Raw genomic sequence first — 24417 nt, forward strand, 5'->3', positions numbered from 1 at the left:
TAAAAATAAAAAATAAAAAACGCGGCAAGCAAGCAAAATTGCCACGACAAATTTAATGCATAAAAATACGTCCACTACAGTACACGTATATGCGAAGTATCTCTCACATCTCAGCGGAGCACATCCTATAAACAGTAACGTAATAGGGTTCTAAACTAATACAGCCCATCACGAGAGAAAAGGTTCGGATTTATTGTGACAAAAAAGTCATCTGGCCGCACATTGGTACGTTTACCCGACGACTTTCCTCGGCCTATTTAAATTATAAGATTTTAATTTGAAAACATATATTTTTATCCTGTGATAAAAACGATCACAGAATAAAAATATTTTACTTAGTAGTAAGCATCCTTGGAATAGATCAGCATTAATTTAACTTCAAAACAAATCATATATTGTACTTAGTTTGAATTCTTGCAAATTAATGGCACCTTAATAGATGCGATTATAAAAGTTTTGCAAAATTAACATTCGACGCATTTCCATTTTAAACGTCTAACTTTGATGTGCAGATGAGTACAAACATAATAAAAAAAAAAAACTATTCCAATTTATCACCACCGCGCGGAAAACCTCTAATTATTTCAAAAACCATCTCCTTTGCTTTATAATTCAGCGTTTTAGTTCCATGCATCGCATTTCATACAAAGCGTTAATTACAAATATTTCCTCAAAGCGCCAACATAAATAAACACAAAAACGCGCCTCCATAAAATTGAAATATGACGTGTTAAAAAATTAAAGCCTTGAAAATGCCTTCACGCGTTGACTATTCATCACACCACGCTCGTGGATATCAGGAATCTAATTAAAATTCTCAATAACGTTCATTATGAAGCTATAAACAGTGTAATGGGTAAAGAAGGTTGTTTATGATGTAGGGAGGGTGGTTGTGATCAACATGAGAAAGGCTGGAATGGAACCGCCCCTTAGTTTTATTAGGCGGTCGGAGCGGCCAAGTTTGCTAAGGCTTTGTTACAATGTACGTTTCGTCACGCAGCTTCTGGATGTGATTGCAATTTTCGGATGTTTTTCTGTTTTTTTTTTTTTATTTATTGGTGGTTCTTTTGATTAAATATATTTTATACCATCAAATTTTCTACCTTAATATGATTATTAAGCGTATCAAGCGAATAGACAGACAATTAGGGAAGAAATTTTAAACCTCTTAGATTAAAACCCCATTGCCCATCTGGTCTAACAAATCAGATTTAAAAATTGTCAGAATATTGTATCTGTCATATCTCCTTCTAGAAACGTTCCCCAATTTCACAACACACCACATTGTACACCAATAAAAAACAAAACAACAAAAACCGCGACCGTCAGACGCATTCGAAGCCGGAAGCGAGGCGTTAGCCACATTGTCAGTGTGCACAATGCTTTACAGCTATCGGCGCACAAAAGATTCCATCGCCATGGATGTGGTTCACAAGAAAACTTTCCGACCCGACCGCCAGAACTATTGTAAGTGGACGTTTTATATCCGACACGTCATTTTCGATACTAACTTTTTGTTAGTCTCCGATGCCGTCAATCCCCTACAGATTTATCTCTACTTTTATAGCTATATCTAAAACATGTTCCGAAACTAATTTCTTGTTACTGTCTCATGAGATCATTCATGTTGTAGAATGTCTAGTTATTTCAAGTGCTCTCTCATAAGATTAATATCCTCTTCTACATTTATTTCAAACTTGACAATTTCATTTTAGTCAACGTCGATGTAATCTTACTATTACCACACCCCGGACACTCCATACAAAATGATTGTTTTGACAGTCACACTGTAGAGACTGCAAATGTGTGTGTTAACGCTTTATGGTTGGCACATTTGTGACTAGCGTAAAAAAAAATTCGCGTTTTTCTGATGAAATACATCCGTAAACAGCACAATATTTAACCATTTTCTACGAAAAACGATAATCACAAATCCAAAATAATAAAATTACTTTATGTCAATTTGATTAATGTTGTCAATCTTCGTTGCGTTTCGTCTAAGACGTCGTTGGTATCGTCCTTGCGGGGAAATGGGTACCATAACATGTCTGATCGTGCGGGGTGAGGTAAGTGTTTAATTTTGGCGGGAGGCGGAGAGTGTCCGTTCTGTAGCGTTTAGCTACTATTATGTATTCTGTGCTATTACTGCAACTGATATAAAAATAAGCAAATATTCAAAACGGAAATAGCAAACATTTCATTAATTCTGCAAACTAAATGCAAAGACGCTTTACGTTCCTACTCTACAACTAAACATTCGTCCACTCTCTCATCGCAAGTCCAGTAAAACTATTACTCCACACTCCCTCACAACCTCAAGTATATAGCGAAGCAATTACACCGTGATTGAGTAGCAAATGCCATTACCTAGTGCATTGCCTTCAATTAAGGTTACATGGATAATACCGCGGGCTCGGCCACCGAACGAGCTTCACGCCTGCGGCCGAGTGAGGGCCTAATCCACTTAGTTATTGCTGCGTTAGAATATTAGTGGCCACCGCCGAAATGTATATCCTGATGCAACTAGTCAGGGTATTACCACCCTCTATGTATCAGTATTAAGGTGTGATGTGCTTAGTTCTTATCGGTGGGATACAGGTAATCTGTAAGTGCAATTTGCAAGGCGGGATTGATTGAAATTTGGGAATACAAAAGAAGCTATCAAATGTTATTTCCTTCTTCATTCTTCCGCAAAACACGTGTATTGATAGTTCGTACACGTGTCGAACATTTAATGTTAAGTAATAATTGAAAGAGATTAAAAAATAACTCCATATAAATCTATTTGTTTAGTTTTAGCTTGACCCAGCTAGAGCTCCACACGGACACACTGGGAATAAAAACGAAATAAAACATAGTCTATGTGACTCGGGAAAAATATAGCTTACTGCTGATGAATGAATTATTCAAATCGATCTAGTAGTTTTTGTGTGAAAACATTACAAACCTACAAAACACAAATGTGTTCTTTAAAATATTATTAGTTTTAATCTAAACTCAAACATACGTGGTTTATCCTGCTAGATAAACAGCACAGTCAACCCAAACTAATGCTTAGTGTATACGTTTTACGAATACTTGAATAATTCTAGAGAGCAGAGAGCTTTATTACCATTTTACGGGATTATTAAAGCGACAGTTCGCAAACCGTTTACACTGAACAATTTATAGTGAGGTTTTAGAATGAGAATACGCTTTTAAAATGTAAAATATAAAACGATGAGCAGGGATAAGAAGATTAGTAAGTATTCACTTTATTCTAAAGAGAGTTAGTACAATTTCTTGATAATTTGAAACCAGCTGACGTTACTATCTCCTCTATACAATATACATATTTAAAATTGTTAGTACAGAACAGTATATAAATAATATTTAACACGTTTTTATCAGCCTCTAATAACGTAGCAATAAATACGAAATACAAATCAACGAAAGTAAATCGATATGAAAAAAACACTCAAATTGTAAAACGGTGGCTTTTGCGCAAAAGAGAATCGGTACATAGTTATTATAACTTCAATCGAATTTGACAAAAAAACAATACCAATAAATAAGTTAAATTGACGTGTCTCCGAAACACCGCTTGAGCCAAACTAACACAATAAAATGTCTCGTAGAATAGAAATCACCACATAACTATCGGAAATTTTTATATTATTATTTTATTCAAGTCTTAGGCGTTTCTGTTACGAAGTACCGGCCCATAAATGTTTAGTGGTAGCGGGCCCAATAATATCCGATCTGGAATGAGAACTTTTTATTTATAAATAAATAAAAAACCTTTGTTTAAATACATACAATAATATATGTTTTTTTTTTCAGTTTTTATTAACAGATAAATAATGCGAGTTCATCTTTTTATTTATTAATAAATAAGTAAATTTTAATGTAGGTGATATAATTTGTCATGCAATAGCATTTACTTTAAGTTAATACATATTCGTTTAAGCTATATTCATTAAAAAGCCAAAGATATTTCTAGAATATTATTAAACAAGTAATTTTCAACTTCGTTAAGATTTCTCGAACTAATATTGTATACTGAAGGATATAAATCCTTACAACTGTAGAGTTTAGGGATTTTAATTTATTATGACCTTTATCTTGGCTGTTTAAAGCGTGGAAGTACTCAATTATTTTCAATTTTTTAATTCAAAACTTAATATTCACATATTTAACATTGCAACATTTTTTAATAAAATCTATAAAAGCTTATAATTGAACTAGATTTCCGCCCGCGGCTTCGCCCGCGTTTGCAAAGGAAAACCTGGATTCGCATTTATAATATTAGTAGGATGAATTCATTTAAATCATCCCTCAAATATATTAATATTTTATCTAACATGGAATATCTAAAGAATTCATCATTACATATCTGAATAAATTTCGATTTCCAATTAGAATTTATGCATTCATAGTTTAGCTATATATCATACGAGTAAACAAAATTTGCATAGCTTATGCTTCATTTACACATATAAATACTGCCAAATAAATTAGTATAAGCATTAATTAGTATTATGCACATATTTTACGGTCCATACTATTAATTTAAGCTTTAGTTTTCTTATACGAGTTAAAACTCGATATATAATAATTATACCTATCATTAATTACCTAATATCAATTATTCGAAATGAAAAGGTTTCAAATATATGTATAACTAGCTGTGCCGCGCGGTTTCGGCTCCGCTCCTGTTGGTCTTAACGTGATAATACATATATAGCCTATATTACTCGTGGATAATGTAGCTTTCGAATGGTGAGAGAATTTTTAAAATCGGTCTAGTAGTTTATGAGCCTATTAATTACAATCAAACAAACAAACAAACAAAGTTTTCCTCTTTATAATATTATATTATATATTATTAGTGTAGATTAGTTTAGATAAAACTAGATTAAATAAAAATAGAGGATTTATTTATGGCTATAAAATCCGAATTTTATCTCTTGGTTATCAATTACAACTAGATCTAAAAAGGTTATAGATATCTCAACCTATTTGCAGTGAAGAGATAAAATTTCGTTTCTTAATTTCAAATTAATTCTTTAAACTCAGAGAACTCAGATTTCTATCGACATTATCTCTAATTACTCGTATTGTGCTAGTCTAGTTTCAATTCGTGATAAAGCATATCGATCTCTATCAAATCGTAAGATAGCGAAAACATGTTATTACGCTTTCAAATTGAAGCTTAAAATAGGGTAACCAAAACGAGTTTTATAAAAAAATTTTTTTTTGCTGTCTAGAAAATACAGGGACATCAAACTATGGCCAAGTATCGATATTTTTTTCGAAAAGAAAAATACTCGATTTACATTACAAGAATAAGTACTGTAATACATTTTTCATTTCACCTTCCGGAACAAGTCTTCCTTAAAACTAAAAAGATCCGTGTCGCACAACGCCATCAACAAAAGTTTCATTAATAACCTGAATATTTGTACTAAAATTTTTGATTCACACCACATTGCTCTAACCTATAAACGAGCATTCAATTCCCCCTAACCATTTACCAACACATAAGTGTGAGCCAAACTCTTATATTATCTAAAATATCGGCACCATCCTGCCAAACCGGTTAACGACATTTTGGCAGCCCTGAATGCACCGCGAACAAATAAAATTCGATAGAGGATAGTCAGCCGTCAGCGCTAAAAGCATTTCAAAGAACTAAGTGAATTAGTTTTTGTTATCACTTCATAATCTCAGATTCATATCGACATCTGAAATTTGGGACACCGAGCAACGGAGTGGGACCGATACTTTTGATATTCTCGCTGTAAAGGAACGATCTTGATACAAATGGAATTAATTATTAAACGAGTCTAGATTGGTAAATTTGAAAAAGAGTTATTTTATGTTACAAGCCCATAGGCTGAGGAAAATGAATTTTCAGGTTTTAGGTACCTACATCAGGGGTAAAACGTAACAATATTTTTAGTTTGATCAATAATTCTAATATGTTATTGAATTATAGAAATGAATTATAAATATATATAATATGAATTAAATTTTCTTAATCCAACCAAAATTCGCATCAACTACCTTCTCATGAGACTAACAAACTTAGAATCACCAATATTCTAGACAATCTAGGAGAAAGTATTAAAAATATATAATTGTAAATACCTGTGGTTCTTCTGTCAACTTGCGATGATGCTCCATGTTCGGTTCCGTGGACCGCTTGTGAACCTCGTGGTGAGATAATAAGTAGTAGTCTTTCAGTGCTCCAATCTGTAACAATAAAAAAAAACTATTTAATATTTAATATTCTCATGGAACGTTTTAGTATATAATTTATTTTTATAGTAAGGTATAGGTTATAATTAGATTTTAGACATAGTGGGTTAAGCCACGAGCGGAAAGCTAGTATTATCATGAAATTACAAAAGTACAATTCTAGAATGCTGAGATTGTGTCTTCTTTTGCAAACATTTATCACTCTACCATTACCCATCCCGCATTTAAACAAACCAAACAGCAATACCCTTACCTTACAAACGAAAAAGAATATGGAACATAGAATCGAAAGCAAACAATTGGCAACCGTTTCCACCAATCATTGCGCGATGCGCCCAAGCTTTTATTTGCTATTAATAAATTAGATTGCGCCGGATCCGATTATTTCATTGGAGCCGCCGACTTTATTGGCTTTCGTTTAAAATAAACTCCTATTCACAGACTCGGCGTAGAAAAAAGGCACGATAAACTTCTCGAGTCAATGTTGCGCTCTTTATTTTTAGCAATCGCTTGATGGTGGTATTATTTGCAATGAACGTGGTAAACTAACAAAGCATCCTATGCTTTAATTTACAGCTTTTACAAGTTCCTCTTTGGTTGTCATTTCATAAAATATTTACCACAAATCCTACCAATATGAGCCAAAATCAAAAGGAAATGGGACTAATACTTACATCTAATAAAGGAAACTGTACCAACGTAATTTTAGAATTCATAGTACCTATCGAGTGTGGAAAAATGAAACTGATATTTTTGAACTAAAATAATTATATTTCTACATCGTGATAGATTTTACATACCAATACATACCATTTACATAACTTAAAATTCACTTACTATGTGCACCATAATAATTTAATGCAATTGGCTTTACATCACGAGTTAGCCAGCGCCTCTTATGCCACCGCTGGGTCATTACAAGTACTCTTTCATACGAGCCCTGATAAAGAAATCCATTTCAATCACATAACAATTAAGTATGTACCTACAAAGCTCGAAAACGTGAAATAGTAAAAACGTATACCGACCGCTAAGTGCCTCCATTTTATATTTCACAGCCGCCGGACAGTGGCGGCTTTATCTCGCTTTAACATAAATTTGTTTAATTTTTTTTTAAACATTCATAAATAAAGGCTATTATTCGTTTTCAGGGCTCGTAATTTATTTATGAACCGCTCTGTACTAGGTAGTTAATTAAACGTTTATTTTGTGCTCTGTTTTCTTGTATGAAAACATAAAAGATAGGAATGTATGAAGGTACTCTTTATAAGATAATGAAAGGTACAAATTGGATCACATGTCTTTGTAGACAAAAGTCGCACAAAAAAATAATAGCTTTTCCAAGTATTTAGAAGTATTAAAACAGGTTTAAGTTTGTGAAGGTTACTCGTATTAAATATTAAAGATGAATTCTGAGAAATTTATAGCACATTTCATTTAGTAGTGATCTGACGAACGTAATTATGAAAGCTTATATCATTATTAAATAACGTCTTGATTTATCAGAATAACAATCTTGCAGGCTATGTACCTAATTGTATAATATTTACTATCGTAAACGACCGTGATAAATTCTTGAGACAAATATGCATGAAAAAAATCCAGGCAGAATATCAACACAGTTGACAGATATGTACTACGTACATACAGTTAGGAAACTAAGCCCCTGCGATGAAATTATGACGTATAGCTATAGGGCTGTTACCTTTTTGATATTTAACCGACTTCAAAAATGGAGGAGGTTATCAATTCGGCCTGTATATTTCTGTTTGCTTTTTTTCACAGTTGACTTTGTGGTAATTTTGAGATTAAAACCCGTTAAAATTAAAAAATGGTGTAGCCTAAATATGAATTTACAAGAAGAAACAATCTCAATAAAATATATACCTTGTAAAAGTAAATAGGTACGTTTTTTTCAGTGCTATATTTCGAAATCTTGTCTTTTTTGGACGCCGAAGGCTATTTTAATGTAGGTACCTACCTAAATTATTTATAATACTTGATATTTGTATGATACATATAAGTATTCAATAATTATTTTAAACCAGAATTAACAATACTTGTATGTAGGTATACCTACTAAATTATTTTTAAAACGATAAATTAAATTAAATTAAAAAACACAAAATATGCAAAAATAAATTAAAATTATTATTATACGAACATAGAACCTCCTTTTATATAACCTTTTTGTTTTAGGATGAAAAAGAAAATAGTTTGACAGGCTTAGTGCTTGACAAAGTGGTAAAGTCACGTATCGATAAAAATACAATAATTATTATAATATCTATCTTTTTCTTCCCTAATGTTTACGTAATTATGCACATAAATTTAAACAAGATTTTTTAAGGTTTCCATTTTTTAGATTTTCGTGCTCTTCTAGATTGCGTAAAAAATAGATGCGGTCTTTAAACAGACTGGACTCCTAATAGGTACTATTTGTAGCTATCATTTTGGTAGAAAATATGTCAACATAATTTAAAACTCATACTGCCATATCTATAGAAATTAAAAAATAGTCTCTTTTTAACTTGTAGTCAGATACGATACAGATATATATTTATTGAAAGGGCTACAAACTGAAACAATCGATATTTATTTAATGTGAAATGACATCACTTTAAACTTTTTTCCATACTATATTCAAAATCTGTGGATGTGTCACCCGCTACTATCGATCCCCCTCAATACCCTCGAAAACACGCTTTATGGGGGGGGGGGAGCCATTTCGAACATTTTGTATGAAGTTTCCTTACTGTATGTATCTGTATATTGTGATATCAATCTCTCCAAACTCACCAAAGTCACTCAATACAAACTATTCGTGAACAAGATAGCAAAATTCAAAAACAGAAATGCAATTCTAAATTCAATTTCATTCAAATCGAAGAGCACAAACCTAGCAATTACGCTCACAATTTTTTACGGTAAAGCCCGGTCCACACGCACGCTCTTAATCCGTGTATTACTTTAATCCGGGCACACGTTACAAGAGTCGAAAATTATTGCTCGCCGGCCTTACAAATTGCCCGGACCGGGTAACTCGGTTACCAACTCGCGACGGTTAATTTACAACGCACCCTACAAATTAATATCTCTGATTTGGACCCTTGTCAGCGCGTGAACTTTGTATCAGTGCACCGAGCTTCAAGATGTAAGATAACGTGTAATGTGTTTAATTTTTGGGAACAGCAATACTTTTCCGCTGCTGTACAAACGTTAACTAAACTTGAATTTAGTGCTTTCATTCTAAATACATAAAAAAAAAATTGCTATCGAGTGTTTTATGTTAGGCTGTATGGTGTTGCGTGAAATTTCCAGTAAAATTTATTATTGTTATATATCTACGCCTATATTTTGAGCTCTTGCATTTAATGTTAGATCATTTCACTTGAATTAATCACAATGTAACAAACCCCAAGCCCATAACTTTTCATAAACACACAAAACTCTTGCAATTGACAAGTTGCATCAAATAAGCTGCCGCCACTATCATGCATCTAACACCGTGTAGTGTGCACAAAGCTTTACCTCCACCGTACTATACCTTACACGATCATTAGACGTCGTTACATCCAGACTTACTATTAGATAGGGAGGCGAGGTAGCTAAATGGCGTAATTAAACGGCGCCGTCGAGACTTATCAAAATCGATAGATAAAATAATTTCGAAAAGAAAAGCTTCTATGGTAAAAACCATTTTAGCGGTGGGTTTGGCGTGTACGGATTTTCAAAAATGTAAAAAAAAATAGTTACTTGGGCATTCTCGAGCGCGTCAGATATTCATACTACGTATGCCCCAAGTGCCTCTGATAACAACGGTATACTAATCTGCCGGTTTGCGTGGTGGGGCTAGGCATATTAATTCGTCAAAAATGCACAAAAAAAAAATTTACTCGAGCGCGTCAGATTTTCGGAAGGGGTGTTAAGTAGGCCCCAAGGAAGCTCCCCTTAAAAAAACTGACGATTTCGGCGTGACGATAAGTTACGATGAATTTTTGAAAATGCAGAAAAAAAAGTCCTTTTGAAATACTCGAGCGCGTCAGATTTTCATAGGGGAGGTTTATCTCGGTCTCCTGAAAGCATATTTTCTTAATCTGACAAAAATGTTGGTGGGTTCTCTTAATCTGACCGAAAAAGGTTTGAGAGTTTCTTTTTTTTAATCATCGTTATTTCATATCAATTTTTCTTAACACCCTCAGTTTTCGAGATATACTCAAAAAACCGGGAGTTTGAGTTTTTATGATGCTTCAAGTCAAAAAGTTTTAACTTTGGACAAAAATGTAAAAAGACCTTTTTTGTGTAAAATAAAATTACCTTTTTTGTTTATTCAAACTTTTTTTTTTGTAAAATGTATCGTTCGCGACTTATATACTGCAACGCGTTTTTCGGAAGACGAAATGGCTCCTCCAGACTTCCGGTCACGCGGAAACCGGCAGATTTTGTATTTTTAGTAAGTTTTAGATTATATTCTTCAAAATAAAAATAAAAACAATCGCGCTCGAGAATGCCGGATTAACGTTTTTTTTTTACAAGTTCGCGACCCTATAACTTGGCGGCGTCAAGGACTTATCGTCAGATTAGTTAAATTTAGTCTTAAAACACTAAAATCAACCCCCAATATCTTAATCTGACGCGCTCGAGTATTTCAGACTATCGATTTTTTTTTACTAATCTGATCGTCTATCCTGGGCGCGCGTCACTACTTAAAGAGCTAAATAGTTAACAAGGTTGTTCTATTAGGTCTAAGGTATCTCTCATATCTTAAACTGCCACGCTCGAGTATTGCAGAAAATTCCCCTCTTCGCCTCCCTATCCATATTCAGTGAATGGTGAATAGAACAACTAAGGTTTGTACTATGACGCAATCAAATGTAGACGTATCACATAAAGAGGAAAAAGTTTGAATCTTAAAACAAGTATATCACATACAATAAAGAATATTTAAAAAGACATCGACTATATAGGTTTAGCCAATGAGAAGTGTTATATTTATTAGAAGATTGGGGGAATCAATACGGGAATAAATAACGTACACCGGCTAGAATCAAGACTGACATTTATTTTACAAATACCCACATAGTAAATATTATGATCCACAGATAATGCATAATACAAATACACTACAAGAAGCTTTCCAAAACGACAAAAATATTGAACTAACTTATCAGCTGATAAAAAAAATCCTTTTGTTTCGTTTCGTTTAGCACGTGAATGTTGTATCTATTTCAAAATTTACCACTTGTTAAACAAGCATCGGTGGTTCAGTGGTAGAATGCTCGCCTGCCACGCGGGCGGCCCGGGTTCGATTCCCGGCCGATGCAAGTTTTTTTTTCTTTATTATTTCTATTTCGTTTTTAATTTATTACTTATATTTTCAAGATTCCAAATACCATAGCACTTTCATACAACAAACCGCAAACCGATATATTCCGCTAGCAAAAACTTAATATGTATGAAAGGGATACAGTTACATACGAAATTTAGTACTACATTTGGGCAATATTCAAATTTCGCTTTTGAATTTTGTATTCATGGTGCACATTCACTTATCCAACCGACTGTAAGGTGAGTGGTGACTGACACTTGCGCAAATATACTCGTATTACTATAACAATGTTTGAAATATAAACGATATAATTATTTTGTTCTTACAAAATGTATTGAAATATTTTAAACCTTTAATAAGTACTTTAAAATATAAGTTATTTCGAAATTTAGCTAAAATATAGATATCATAAATTGAATTTCATGAAAGTAGTAGCTATATTGTTAAGAAATCATCAATCATATACCGACTTTAAAAAAGGACGAGGTTCTCAATTCGACCGTATATAATATATTCTTATACCTATGCGTCTAAAACTATGTCAACCTTTTTTAAATAATGATTAAACAGACCTTTTCTAGGCTTAGACACTTCAAATCTTGCTAATTTCCATACAATTTTCGGTAGGTCACATAACACTAATCATTTGTACTGTACCCCGCTTCTGTAACAGTTACTAAGCACGAATATTTGTTACCTGACTGGCAAACCGAGTTATATTAAGTGCTCTTTGTCTTTAGTTAATTTTCTCCACCGATTTATATAATTGCGAGTGCATATTGTTTATTAATATTTAGCTCATATATCTTAATATTAATATACCAACTCTTCCTATATACACCTCCCACCAATACCATCGCAATTTCTTAATACCCATTATAAAATATCGACTAATACCCATACCTACAATAAACAAAAAACAAATTTTATACAAAATAAAAAAAATTAACGTTCAGAAAGCAAAACAAGCCTCCAGCCGAGCTTGAAAAGTAAACAAAACCGATGTTTTCCACTCCGTTGTTTTGATTTTTGCAAATATTTGTCGAATAAATAGTGACGCTCGATTGTATATTTAAAATAAATAGCTTATTGCTGTCCTCGGAGAATACCTATCGTTAGAGAGTGCATGAATATCGTAATTCATTGCGCAAATTCTTATTATATCTCTAAAATTATATTCACAGATGTGTAAACTGAATTAAAAAGCGTTTAATTTTACATTTTATAGTATAAAAAAAATAATAACATATTGTTATGCTCGTAAGAAAAAATTATATAATTATAATTATAAAAAGAAAGTAGTCAGGCTCTGATAGGTATAAAGGAAAAATATACATTTCTTGATTATTGATGAAATAATTTACAAAATCGGCTAAGTAGAGTTCAGCCCCCCTAGCCAAGTGGCTTTCTGTTAGCGTAGCGTTCAATAGAATAGACTACGAATGTATGAGATTGACATAAGCTGTAGATAACGTAACAGAAAGCCACTTGGGTAGGGGGGCAGGTTCGTTGATTAAAAAAAAAACCGAGTTTGCTGAACACACGTGTCAGAAGTGAAACTTCTTTGGCAAGATTAAAATTAAAAGATACTAAAATCGTAAGTTTCACTTCAAAAAACAAGCAATCCAATTCTTTCTGTTTATCATATTAGAAGCGTAGACCGTCATTATGTTATACGGAGTGTATCAAATAAAAACTCAAGCAAAACAATGATAAACAAGTCACCCCTACAGTTCACTGCACAGTAGAAACTTTTAAAGTTAAAGGTCACCGTCTATTTATAAAATCTACTTTTAACTGTTTCAACATCAAGAAAGAATCCTTTTCTTAATCTATATTAGCGCTAAAATAGATTAGAGAGATTTTCCTTTATTCCTTTAAATAAAAACTGCGAAGGCATCGTCAAAAATAACTTCTAGAGTAAAAAATAGACATCTTCTTATAGCCTATCTGGCAATATAAAATAATGCAGTAATAAAATACTGAATACAGAAAAGAAGTAAAGGCTAGTGCACAATGTCTGTCCGTCCATTACTGTAAGCGACTTTTTACTGAACACCTGCGCGACATTACCGCATTATACACACCTTTAGATCTACAAAATATTTTAGGCGCCGCCGTCTCTCTGGGGCTTGCACATAATGGACTATTTTTGTTACGTACATCTCTGTATATGTAATAAGATACCACCCTAAATTTGTGTACCACGTACCTACACATTCAAATACAATACATGAAACTTTATTATAAGAAAAACGCACGCACACACACGAATCATTCATGTGGAATTTCATGTACAGTTAACTACAGTTATAATAATTTGATAATAAAATATCTACTTAATTAACCAATTGCAGTGTTCATTTGTGAAACAAATATAACCTTATAAATATTTCATGTACAATCTGTTTCGTTAATGATAAAATACCACTGTGTTGCTTTATTGTTAGCGTTATTCGTGAAATGTGAGTGCATTTGTGAGCACATTAGTAATATGCGTACTGATTACCGTGCACTAGAAAGAACGAAAGTATGGCATATTTAAAATGCATCTATCCTACAATATGATAACACTTAGATAACGTAAATGACTAATTATTATCACTTATTCCTTGTCTTACTTCTTTCTACAATCTCAACTGTTCTCCATCCACATTGTCGCCAAAACCGCACCACTTAAAGCGCTATCAGCGCCCCACAAAGTCGCATTCAAACCGATCATTTAAACTTGTTTACCAGAACGACACTCGAAACCGCCGCTCGTCCCGGATTAAACAGAGACAATACAACGGACAACCCAACTAACTGTTAATCTGTCTTAACCATCGTCTCCGTTGTTTCGACAACTGTGCCTACTGCTGTGTGTTGGATCCTCTCGGATGACAAACAAATTAAACGTATCGACTTGATAAAGGCTCAGTTCTGCTGCGGCTGACGTGACGCGTGTACTATCAACTCTGTGTTTGGATTATTTTCAGTTGCTCGTTTCAACGCATCAATGGTTGCGACTGATTGCTTTTCATTACGTACCTACATTGTAGTATAGAAATTCTGAAATATAGGAACTTTACTCTATGCTGTTCTGCTTACAGAAATATTAAATCACTTATTTACTATTTTAGAAAATTCACTTAGCAGTTTATGTCCCATATCTACTTAATTATCACCATGAACAATATAAGCCTTTATGAATAAAATTGTGTTTTTCTACGAAGTCAGAATTGTATTTTTTAAGAAGCTTTTAACGCCGGCCACTTCTGCACAGCCTTACATTTTTACACAGCTACAGAGTGTTATAGCGAGAGAGAGCCTCACAGCATTAGTCATGAATAACTAAAGCCATGAAAAATCTTCCAAACCAGGTGCAGCGAAAATTCTAGAATTCGCCGGCATTGTGAACCAAATCCGATCAGACCCGTCCGGACAGGAATAAAAGCGCAATTTGCGATACAAATGAAAATGTTTCAATAGTTTTTTGGCGGCAATATATCAAAGCTTTGGGGATTCCGCCAATAAATATCGATATTTACCGGTTTTCTAACGAATTTGATGATTAAGGAATATCGTATTTTTTAGTTGTTTCGCTTGCGAAACGAATAATTATTAATTAAATAGTTTAATATTTTCGTATGCAAAAAACTTGTCCCATTTATATTTGATTTTTCAATAAAATTTATGTCTCTAATAATAAAACTTTATTAATATCAGCGAGTTTTCAATGTTTTATTTGAATTTTTATTAGAGTTTTTGAACAAATGCTTTGTATTTATATCATATTTATAGCTAGCTGACGCCATTCGAGTTTGAAGGGCTTTTCGACCAGTGTTATGATATTGAGTCCATTAGAATTTTCACATTTATAAAATGTGATTTATTTTCAAAATAAAACAGGAACTATATAATTCAATGTGTAAAATAAAATAAATTAAGCATTTTATAGTTGCCTCAGCTGGGTTGGTTAAGATAAAACTAACAAATTAACATCTGTGTAAACAGCTCGGATAAATTCAATTACTACAGTGAAATAAACATTATTTCGATTCATATTTTAGATTGTTACAACAAGCATCGGTGGTTCAGTGGTAGAATGCTCGCCTGCCACGCGGGCGGCCCGGGTTCGATTCCCGGCCGATGCAATATTTTTTTATTTTGTTTCGTTTTGGAATTGGGACAATTTTATTTATTTTTTATAATAGTTATAACTTATAAGTGTATGTGCATATTTTATTAAATTAATTTAAATCGATAAAATATGAATTGTATAAGCTAATAAATTTAAATTCACAAAACACGAATTGTATAAAAGAACAACAACAAAAACAAGCCTCTTAAATTTCTCACATCATAAGCGCTACAAAAATGAACTCATTAAAATTATGAATTATCCTTCATATTTTACAATATCACAATATACTTATTTTCTGATAATACTTATTATTTTAATATTTATTTCCAACTTATATTACCTACACTAGTGCATCGACTTCGACTAATCGACTCCAACACGTCGACTACGACTGTAGTCTGTAATCGGCAGCTTAATATTCCGTTACATTGAGCACGTTGTATTATCTGTGCTGAGAACTTCCAAACTGCTTGTACGTGCATCTGCAATACTAGTGTGATATTCAAATAATAATCGAACTATAAGAGCAGTAAGCAAAACTATAACCGTATTGTTTTCATATATAATTATATTAAAAAAAAACAAGTACGGACGCAACTATCAGTTAAAAGTTCTATATTATAAATGCTATAAGTAAATATTTTTACTAAATCAGTAAGTCTTATACGAATGAAACGAGTTCATGCTACATAAAAAATTAAAATTATTGTATTTCAATTTGTCTTAAATACAAATTTTCTACATTATGTATTTTGAGTCATCCTTAACAAAGAATTAATACGTTAATTTGTTTTGATATAAACACTCCCGATGAACTCTTAGGTCATTAATACATAAGATGCGCGGTCCAGTGAGTATTGTAGCTCGTAGCAGTGCTACGAGTGCTACGTGTAGCGTAGCTATAGTAATGTATGGAGACGAATTAGTAAGTAATTGTTTTATTTTTTATTATGACGAACAAAACAGGGTCCTATAATATATTAGTCGACCCTTCCAAATATCTTCTTTTCACGACGATGAAGGATTCTATAATTAGGTTTAGTATTGATACCTTAATATAGGCAGGTAGATTCTTCGAAAAATTTCATACGAAATAAGTAAATTAACTATTATTTTGGCCATAATCAACAAACAAATATTCACACAAACTAACTCTTTAACTTTTAGTTTTTTAACGTAAAAACTTGTCAAACAACCCTGTATAAAATTGTCATTAAACTAAAAACCATAAGTAGGATGATAAACGGGGCATTAAGAATTCCTTTTAATATTATAACCGAGGCAAGAATACAATCAGTATGAAGACTTTTGATAGGATTTCTTTGTTCACGAGCTCATTATCTTAACTGCACCTAACTGGTTATTGTCACATCTTAATAGCAAGCGTCGCGCCACCTCGCGCCGTTCTTTTGTTATTTTTAAAGAAAACGCAAAAGCTAGCTTTACTTTAATTAAGAAAATCTCAGATATAACGGGGTTTTAAAATACAAAACGGCACTATTAGGTGCATTAGGGAGACTGCTTGTGATAACTACCTCTGATTGTTCTTAAGGAAAATGACATTTTTAAATGTAGATTATTCGTTACATTGTTGCACCGTCTCTCCAAGTATTATTCTAACTTTTGATATTAATACTTTGTTTGAGAGAATAGTCTGAAAAACACGGATAAAAAGGCGTTCTTGTAAATGTGTTCTTGGAATATCATTTAACTCTGGAATTATTTTAAAGTGTTTGACGAGCATTAAAAGGTTTAACATTATATTGTAATGGATTCGTCAAAGTACTTTAATAAGTAGGTAATGTATTTACATTACTTTTTTTAAGTTTAATTTATTCTATTTTTTACACAAAATAGGTATACATATTCAAATACTTGTAGGTAACTTACCTAAAATTTACTACTTACCTAAGGTAAGTAGTAAATTTTGTAAATCTGAATTTATAATTCGAAAAGTTTCATTATTTAAAAAAATGCACCTCTCCATTCTATCATTCACATCATAATAATATTCTCAATCGCAAACAAACCATCACACACTATATACAGTAGTGTATAGTTACAAAAACGCCTCGAACAAATTGTACAATCCATACGAGAACTACGCCCATACATCAGCAGGACACGTTCTCCCGACATTCGTAAATATTTCCCTAGTCCCGACACGTCTTTATAATAAAAACATCACTCGCACAGTCACCAAAAAATAACGCAACATTAGACGCGATAAGTTCGCAAATGCTTTAGGGTGCGCGTCGATATGTACGCCGCGTGCGAGACGAGATACCTACGTGCACGTGAATTTAAAGGTGACGTTAGTAACATGTGTTGTGAACAAATATATATATTGTAATATTGCTATTGTGTAGAGTATGGAATATATGGAATAAAGTTCTATATTTTCAAATCAATGTAATCTCAAATGCTACAACGCTATATTTCACCTACATATACAACTGAAACCTATAATTATATTATAGTCAAACCATGCAACCTGTCTATCTCTCTACTCTACCTTATTTGAAACCGGATTGATAATGAAAAACACACATGCATACCATAAGTAACAAAGTGTTGCGTTTCTAACCAATAATTTAAATTTTTGTATTGGTTTTTGGGCATCTATTTATGCCCAAAGACCGCGCATATGCTTACAAGTGTACCACTAGCCTAAAAACAGTTCGGTATTTGCTAACAAAACCCACACACAGCGCAATAAACACGAAGTAGGCGCAGGTGTGTCGATTCGTTCGTAGTGGCAAGAAAAACTCACTTGTGATCCGTGAACAGGGTGAGCCGAATTGACGACCATTACTCATAGTGCGGGAGCTTATCAATGTTTTGATGTACTTTTTGTGGGAAATAAAAAATGAACAAAAAATAAAAATCAATCATATTATAGAGTAGAATACACAGTTAATTAAGCAAACGTATCGTGTGTGATTAAATGACAACGTTCAAGTATTTTAGAGTTATGCATTGCTGCAATTGAAACATCAGTTATTTAGATAATCATTTTGGCTAAAAGCTGCAAACAAAATACATATTTCCAAAAAAATTAACCAATTATAAAACAAGTTCCAGTTATTGAAAAAGCATTTATGCACCTAAGTATTAATTAAGAAAAGATAATTGTATCCCACTAATTGTTTAATCTAGACCAAACTAAAAATAAACACAATCAGCTCCTGGTCTATAACCCTCGGGCTATAATTCAGGTGTAGGCAGGTGTCGAGACGAGATAAAGCTCTGACGTCACACGTCCCGTGATTTAGATATCGCCTTTCACGCAATCTGCGTTTAAATAAAACTCCCCAAGATTGAAGAATAAAGTAAAGTACCTTTATACTATTAATTTTATAATAAAGTTTAGAAATTATAAGTTTCTCCTAATCAAGGGCATTTTGTATGAAACTCCAAATCATCTGTTTAAATAACATAATAAACTGAACGCATGACAATATGTGCACATGTGTTTTTGAAACAGAAGCGTATAGTTGTAGATAACAAGTACTAACAGCGACTTTTGAGTCATAAAAGTTACTTTTTAAATAAAATCTCAGTAAAAACTAATACCATTCGTATCCATAAATAATAATTCTAGTAGAATCCAAAAAACTTTGTAGACTTTAAAAAGTCTAAATAGTAAAATGAGAAAACGATTTATGAAGTGATATTGCGTTTATTCGTCTCCACGGACTCATCTAACAAATTATTTCACACGAAACTTTATATTAAATCCAAAAAAAATCCAATCTGAAGGCGATACAAAAACTAAACGAAACGTAAAACATATGTCATGTAATACCCTCACCGCAGATACATTTTCATACAACCCATTTAGAAATAGTTACAGCCCGGCGTTGTTTAAAAAGCCGCCGCGAAAGGGCAGTAATAGGGACATACTTTAGCGCCTTAAGTGCCCGTACGAGGCTTCCCGAACCCAGCGCAATTTTATCGGCCGAATGTGACATATAAACGCCCACATGCTAATGCGCGGCTGATGTAAAAACTTCTCATAGAAAAACTTTCGGGGACGGTCGGTTTCGTTTAGGAAGCCGCTTTAATGGCCTCTTGAATTCTTGTTTGTGGTCATAATGCGTTATAGTGGAAACATTGTAGCGCCTCCTCAAAGGGGATATAAAAACTTTGTTAATTGTCAGCCGCGCTGAAATGATGGTCTGAATGCGAGAGGCATGTACCTACTATGTGAAATGTACATTGCATTAATTGGTAGGTTAGTTTTATTGGGCTTGTATAATGCTGTATTTATTTCACATCACGTCCGTATACTCCAGAAAGTTTTGGAACATATAATTGAGCCGCATTTTACCAGTTATATTTAAAGCTCTTGCCAGGATAGGGGTACATCTAACATAATATTATAATAACTTTCATAATAGACTTTAAATATAGTCAAAACATAATTTAAGTGTTATCAATCATCAATATAATATATTCTATGCAATTCACATTTCTACAATAAACTTTCTTCCTATCCACCCAAACACTCGACCCATAATTTTTACCATTGAATTATCGATTCGGTTTGGCATGTCACCGCTCGAATGCCGTGCGTCTGATTGGCCTCTCATTTGGCCCGATTGTGCCTCACGAATACATAATTCCCGTACACCAGCGCCATTAAGATAATCGCAGCTGGTATACGGGCCTGTCATTGATTGCTAACCGCCTGGATGTGCCCGGTGCCCGTGCGAATACGTGATCTTATGTAACAATGCCGCTTGTAAATACCAATGTGCAAAGTACACCGCAATTTATGCTGAAAGTATTGTTTTAATTGTGCACTATGCTATCTATTATTTATTTTTGTAATGATAGGTGGTATAATATTATAATTATGTTGTTTCATTTTCTTTTCAATGGAGGGTCGGATAATTATAATTCACGATAGAATAAGTGATGGAAAAATAAAAGCAAAACAAAAATACATAAATAAAACTAAATTACTGCAATGTAAACACACAACACAGAGCTCGCAGACCACTTGAAATAACAACGTATAATTTAACTCGAAAAGTATAATCATCCGTTGGTTCGAGTTGTAACATAAATTATTTTTATATCCGAGACAATTTGCTATGCTCCTCTGGATAATACAAAAGTTGTAACGAAATTACTGACTTTCGTTGACTACAGCCCCGAAATTGTGTATAAGTTGGCAGCCAGCATTAGACATCCTTGAGGTATACCTGAGCATTATTACTTAGCAATTGAGGTCAGGGCCCTTCATGTAGTTAGGAGCACGTAAGCTTTCCATTTTGTAACGAAATAAAAGATGAGCTTGCGTAGTAACAACATGGTAATGTCGCTCGAGAGAATGAACTTGTCGAGTGTATGCGTAGAAATACGAAAGACGATCACATGGGTCACTTTATAGAGAACGAATGGTCTCTGAGGAAACGTCAGTCGGAGAATTTAGTTGTTACATGCAACGGCATCCATTCAGAGAAGACATACCTAGACATAGACAAATTACTAGAATAAACCACAACGTTATTTCTGTACAAGAATTTATATAAAGGACACAAATTAGTACACAAAAACTCCAATCATCAAACAAATAAACTAACAGCGAATAAAAACAGACAGCTGACTATTCGCAAAACAGAAGACTTAGGGCCGATTTTTCAATGCCCAGATAAACAGTCTAATAACTACCCCTCGAATAGATTTATTCAATTGCTTATCTAACTCATAACGGCTCGCCTATTTTTCAATCGTGATTTATTTGATGAATAACTATCTGACCAAATATTTCCATATTGGCAGCTCTGCTCTTGGAGTGGCGAAACAAACATATTAAATTAGTCAGGTTAGAGCGGGATAGAGTCAACTTGCAATATGTCAACAACCGTCATTATGACTCACGTCAGGAGTGCATTTTAAGTTTATCTTGTGTTCTATGATTGTTGATTATTGTTTTGATTCGAGTAAAGAGTTTTGATTAAATTTGTGTTAAAATTTAAATATTTTACGATGGACACGACATAAAGGCAGCGTCCGGCAAATTTTCAATGGCATGATCATCAGTAGGTACTATCAAAAACATCAATTTCAATATGATTTTAATTGATAATTATTTTATAGAAAGAGGCTTTATTGTAAAAATTCTACGCTCTATGTTATTACATACGAAAATATCCCAAATTTGACGCGTCAATCAGACTCAAACGTCTAATCGTCGAATAGCACGCTATCTGGCCGTTGGAGCAGCAGATAGATTTATTCCTCAAATAACGTAGTTATTCGATAGATAAGACCTATTCGTCTATTGAAAAATTGAATATTTTGTTAACTGAAGAATAAAGTCTATCTAGCTGTTTATCTGGGCATTGAAAAATCGGCCCTTAATAAAAAGGAAATCACAACTACACAATTCCATAATTAAACGCAGTCGGACCACTCAAAAGTGAACAAAGAAATCTAATTAAGAACCACAAAAACTGAATCAATTCAGTGCTTTTTATCACTAAAAACATAAGTCCCCTAACATTAAGTGACGCCGTCTCCACAATACCAGATAGGCTTATTATTCCCGAATGAATATTCCTCGCCTAATGGACGCGCACTTCTTTCATTAAAACCTACATAATGTACTCTGCTTGTGAATAATTACAATTCTTTGGAATATTAATGTGGCTGGCTAGGATGTCGCGAATTTCATTTCGACACTGTCAATAACTAAGAACTTGGGAGTAGATGGAATATTGTTGATATTTCTATTCAGTCTAGTGAAAGGAAATCAACTAGAGACTATTAAAAATACTTACTATATATTAGTATCTGAGTAATTTTCATGTACAGAATTTGTTATATTTTCATTAATAGAAACGAATTAGAACAAATTATTGAACCTCAATAAAAACTCAGTAATTTGAACTTTAACAGAAACAAAAATACAACAATTTTACCTTCGTTTAAAAAAAATAGATACAGAAACATAAAATATCTCGTGATCATCAATTCCTTTATCCTCAATATTAAATTTTCTTGTAAATATGCACAGGAAAGTATATTCCAAGAAATGCTGTAATATTTCGAGAGGCTTCTCAGGAGACGAGGTGGCCGAGAGGTTAAGGCGTTGGACTGCTAATCCAATGTGTTCTACACGCGTGGGTTCGAATCCCATCCTCGTCGATATGTTTTTATTTATATTTCTATTCAAAATTTTAAAATAATAACACTATTATAAAATATACGTTAGGTTAAAAATTTCATACACAAAAGCTTTTGTATTTTTTTCTTTCTTACAATAGAGTTTCTTAAGAAATTTCATCCAAGTAGGTGATATAAACGTGTCACCTCAACTATCACAGACGCAATCTTATTAAGCGTATCTCGTAAACAACACAGAAGGTACCTACAGCTAACAAAATATGCAAGGAATACGTCACAGGAATATCCGCCGTCAGGTTACCCGGGGCCCGTCTAATAAATATGCATTGTGTCAAATTGCATGAATTATTCTCAGCGAAAAGATTCCGAGGAAGGAGGCCAATAAACATTTCGCCTGTCAAATACACTCGAGGGCGCTAAATCGACGCGAGGCTAGTTCGTTTAGAGCCTTACGGTAGGGCGGGTACGCGCGAACAGTATTTTAGACGAACCACTAACTGTATTTTTATCTAGAAGTGATTTTCCTCACTTCGTTGCTATAGCAATTACGAAGCTGTTGCTATGAATGCGTTCGCTACCAAATAGCGTGTATTCTGAATTGATTTCATGAATTCGAGATTGACGATCAATACAGTTATCATAATATGACGGTGCTTCATTTCAAGATTCATTTTTTTCAGATTCGCTTACATATTCATATTGTTCATATTATTTTGTACAATGAAGTGTTATAAATAAATAAATAAATATTCATTACATAGTGTATTTAAAATTTCAATCCCACTACAATACTACTGCTATGTTACATTAATCGTACGATATACGCACAAAACTCATTTCCTTCCTTCAAATTCCTATACCCACTCTTACATGATATTATATGTATATCTGTAACAATAATCAGCGTCCAGGCCGTTCACGCGTCATCGCCCTACGATAGCTTTTATCACGGAAATGGCTTTGTTTCCCCGGAGCGTGCCCGGAGCGATCATCTAACGGGAAATAAAATAAATGAATATCACATAGCGCCGCCGCGTACTGACGAAACTTCAACTAAAGCATAGTACAATACTAAACGTTGGACACATTGATGAAGAATAAATACTGTTAACTCCCTTGTGGATATTTCATAGTGGTTGGAAATGAAATTATGGCGTTTAATAGGATTATAGAGAACGATATTTCCTCTGTTTAAGTGAGATGGGCATGGAAGTAGTAATAAGTATAATTTAGATGGAAACCAGAAATAGGGATTTTTATGTGAAAACAGAACTGGTTTTTAAATAAAAGTTAATGAATGAATTTAGATGAAAAAATAAATAGCAATAAAACGTGCGAAAATTGAGGGACGTCTATTAGTAAATAAACATCAACATTTTCGAATATACAATTCCACTGAGATGTTAATTGCGCAATTATACAATTATTAATTTGTACTAATGGACGTCAACAACAAGCCGCGCCGAAGCGATGCGACAAAGTATGAGAAGTCTCCAAGAGGCAGTCTGCCGAAATTAAATTGAAGAAAATTTTGTTCCGCGACAGCTATATCGCGTAATGACTCGCGTTGTTTGAAGAG

At 33.3% G+C, this 24417-nt stretch overlaps 1 protein-coding gene and 3 non-coding genes across 4 annotated transcripts in view; 3 read left to right on the forward strand and 1 right to left on the reverse strand.

The window, feature by feature from the left end:
• Positions 1 to 24417, reverse strand: part of LOC123698331 (furin-like protease 2) — a 214562-nt gene that overhangs the window by 10510 nt on the left and 179635 nt on the right. Inside the window, exon 3 of the mRNA XM_045644914.1 lies at positions 6133 to 6237. Within this exon, the coding sequence (XP_045500870.1) occupies positions 6133 to 6237 (105 nt within the window). The remainder of the gene's footprint in view (positions 1 to 6132; positions 6238 to 24417) is intronic.
• Trnag-gcc lies at positions 11497 to 11567 on the forward strand. Its single transcript has one exon. It is a non-coding gene; the product is annotated as a tRNA-Gly (tRNA).
• On the forward strand, positions 15638 to 15708 carry Trnag-gcc. Its single transcript has one exon. It is a non-coding gene; the product is annotated as a tRNA-Gly (tRNA).
• Trnas-gcu lies at positions 22778 to 22859 on the forward strand. The gene has a single exon. It is a non-coding gene; the product is annotated as a tRNA-Ser (tRNA).

Source organism: Colias croceus, chromosome 16 (assembly GCF_905220415.1).
Source record: "Colias croceus chromosome 16, ilColCroc2.1".
In the NCBI taxonomy this organism is placed as follows: domain Eukaryota; kingdom Metazoa; phylum Arthropoda; class Insecta; order Lepidoptera; family Pieridae; genus Colias; species Colias croceus.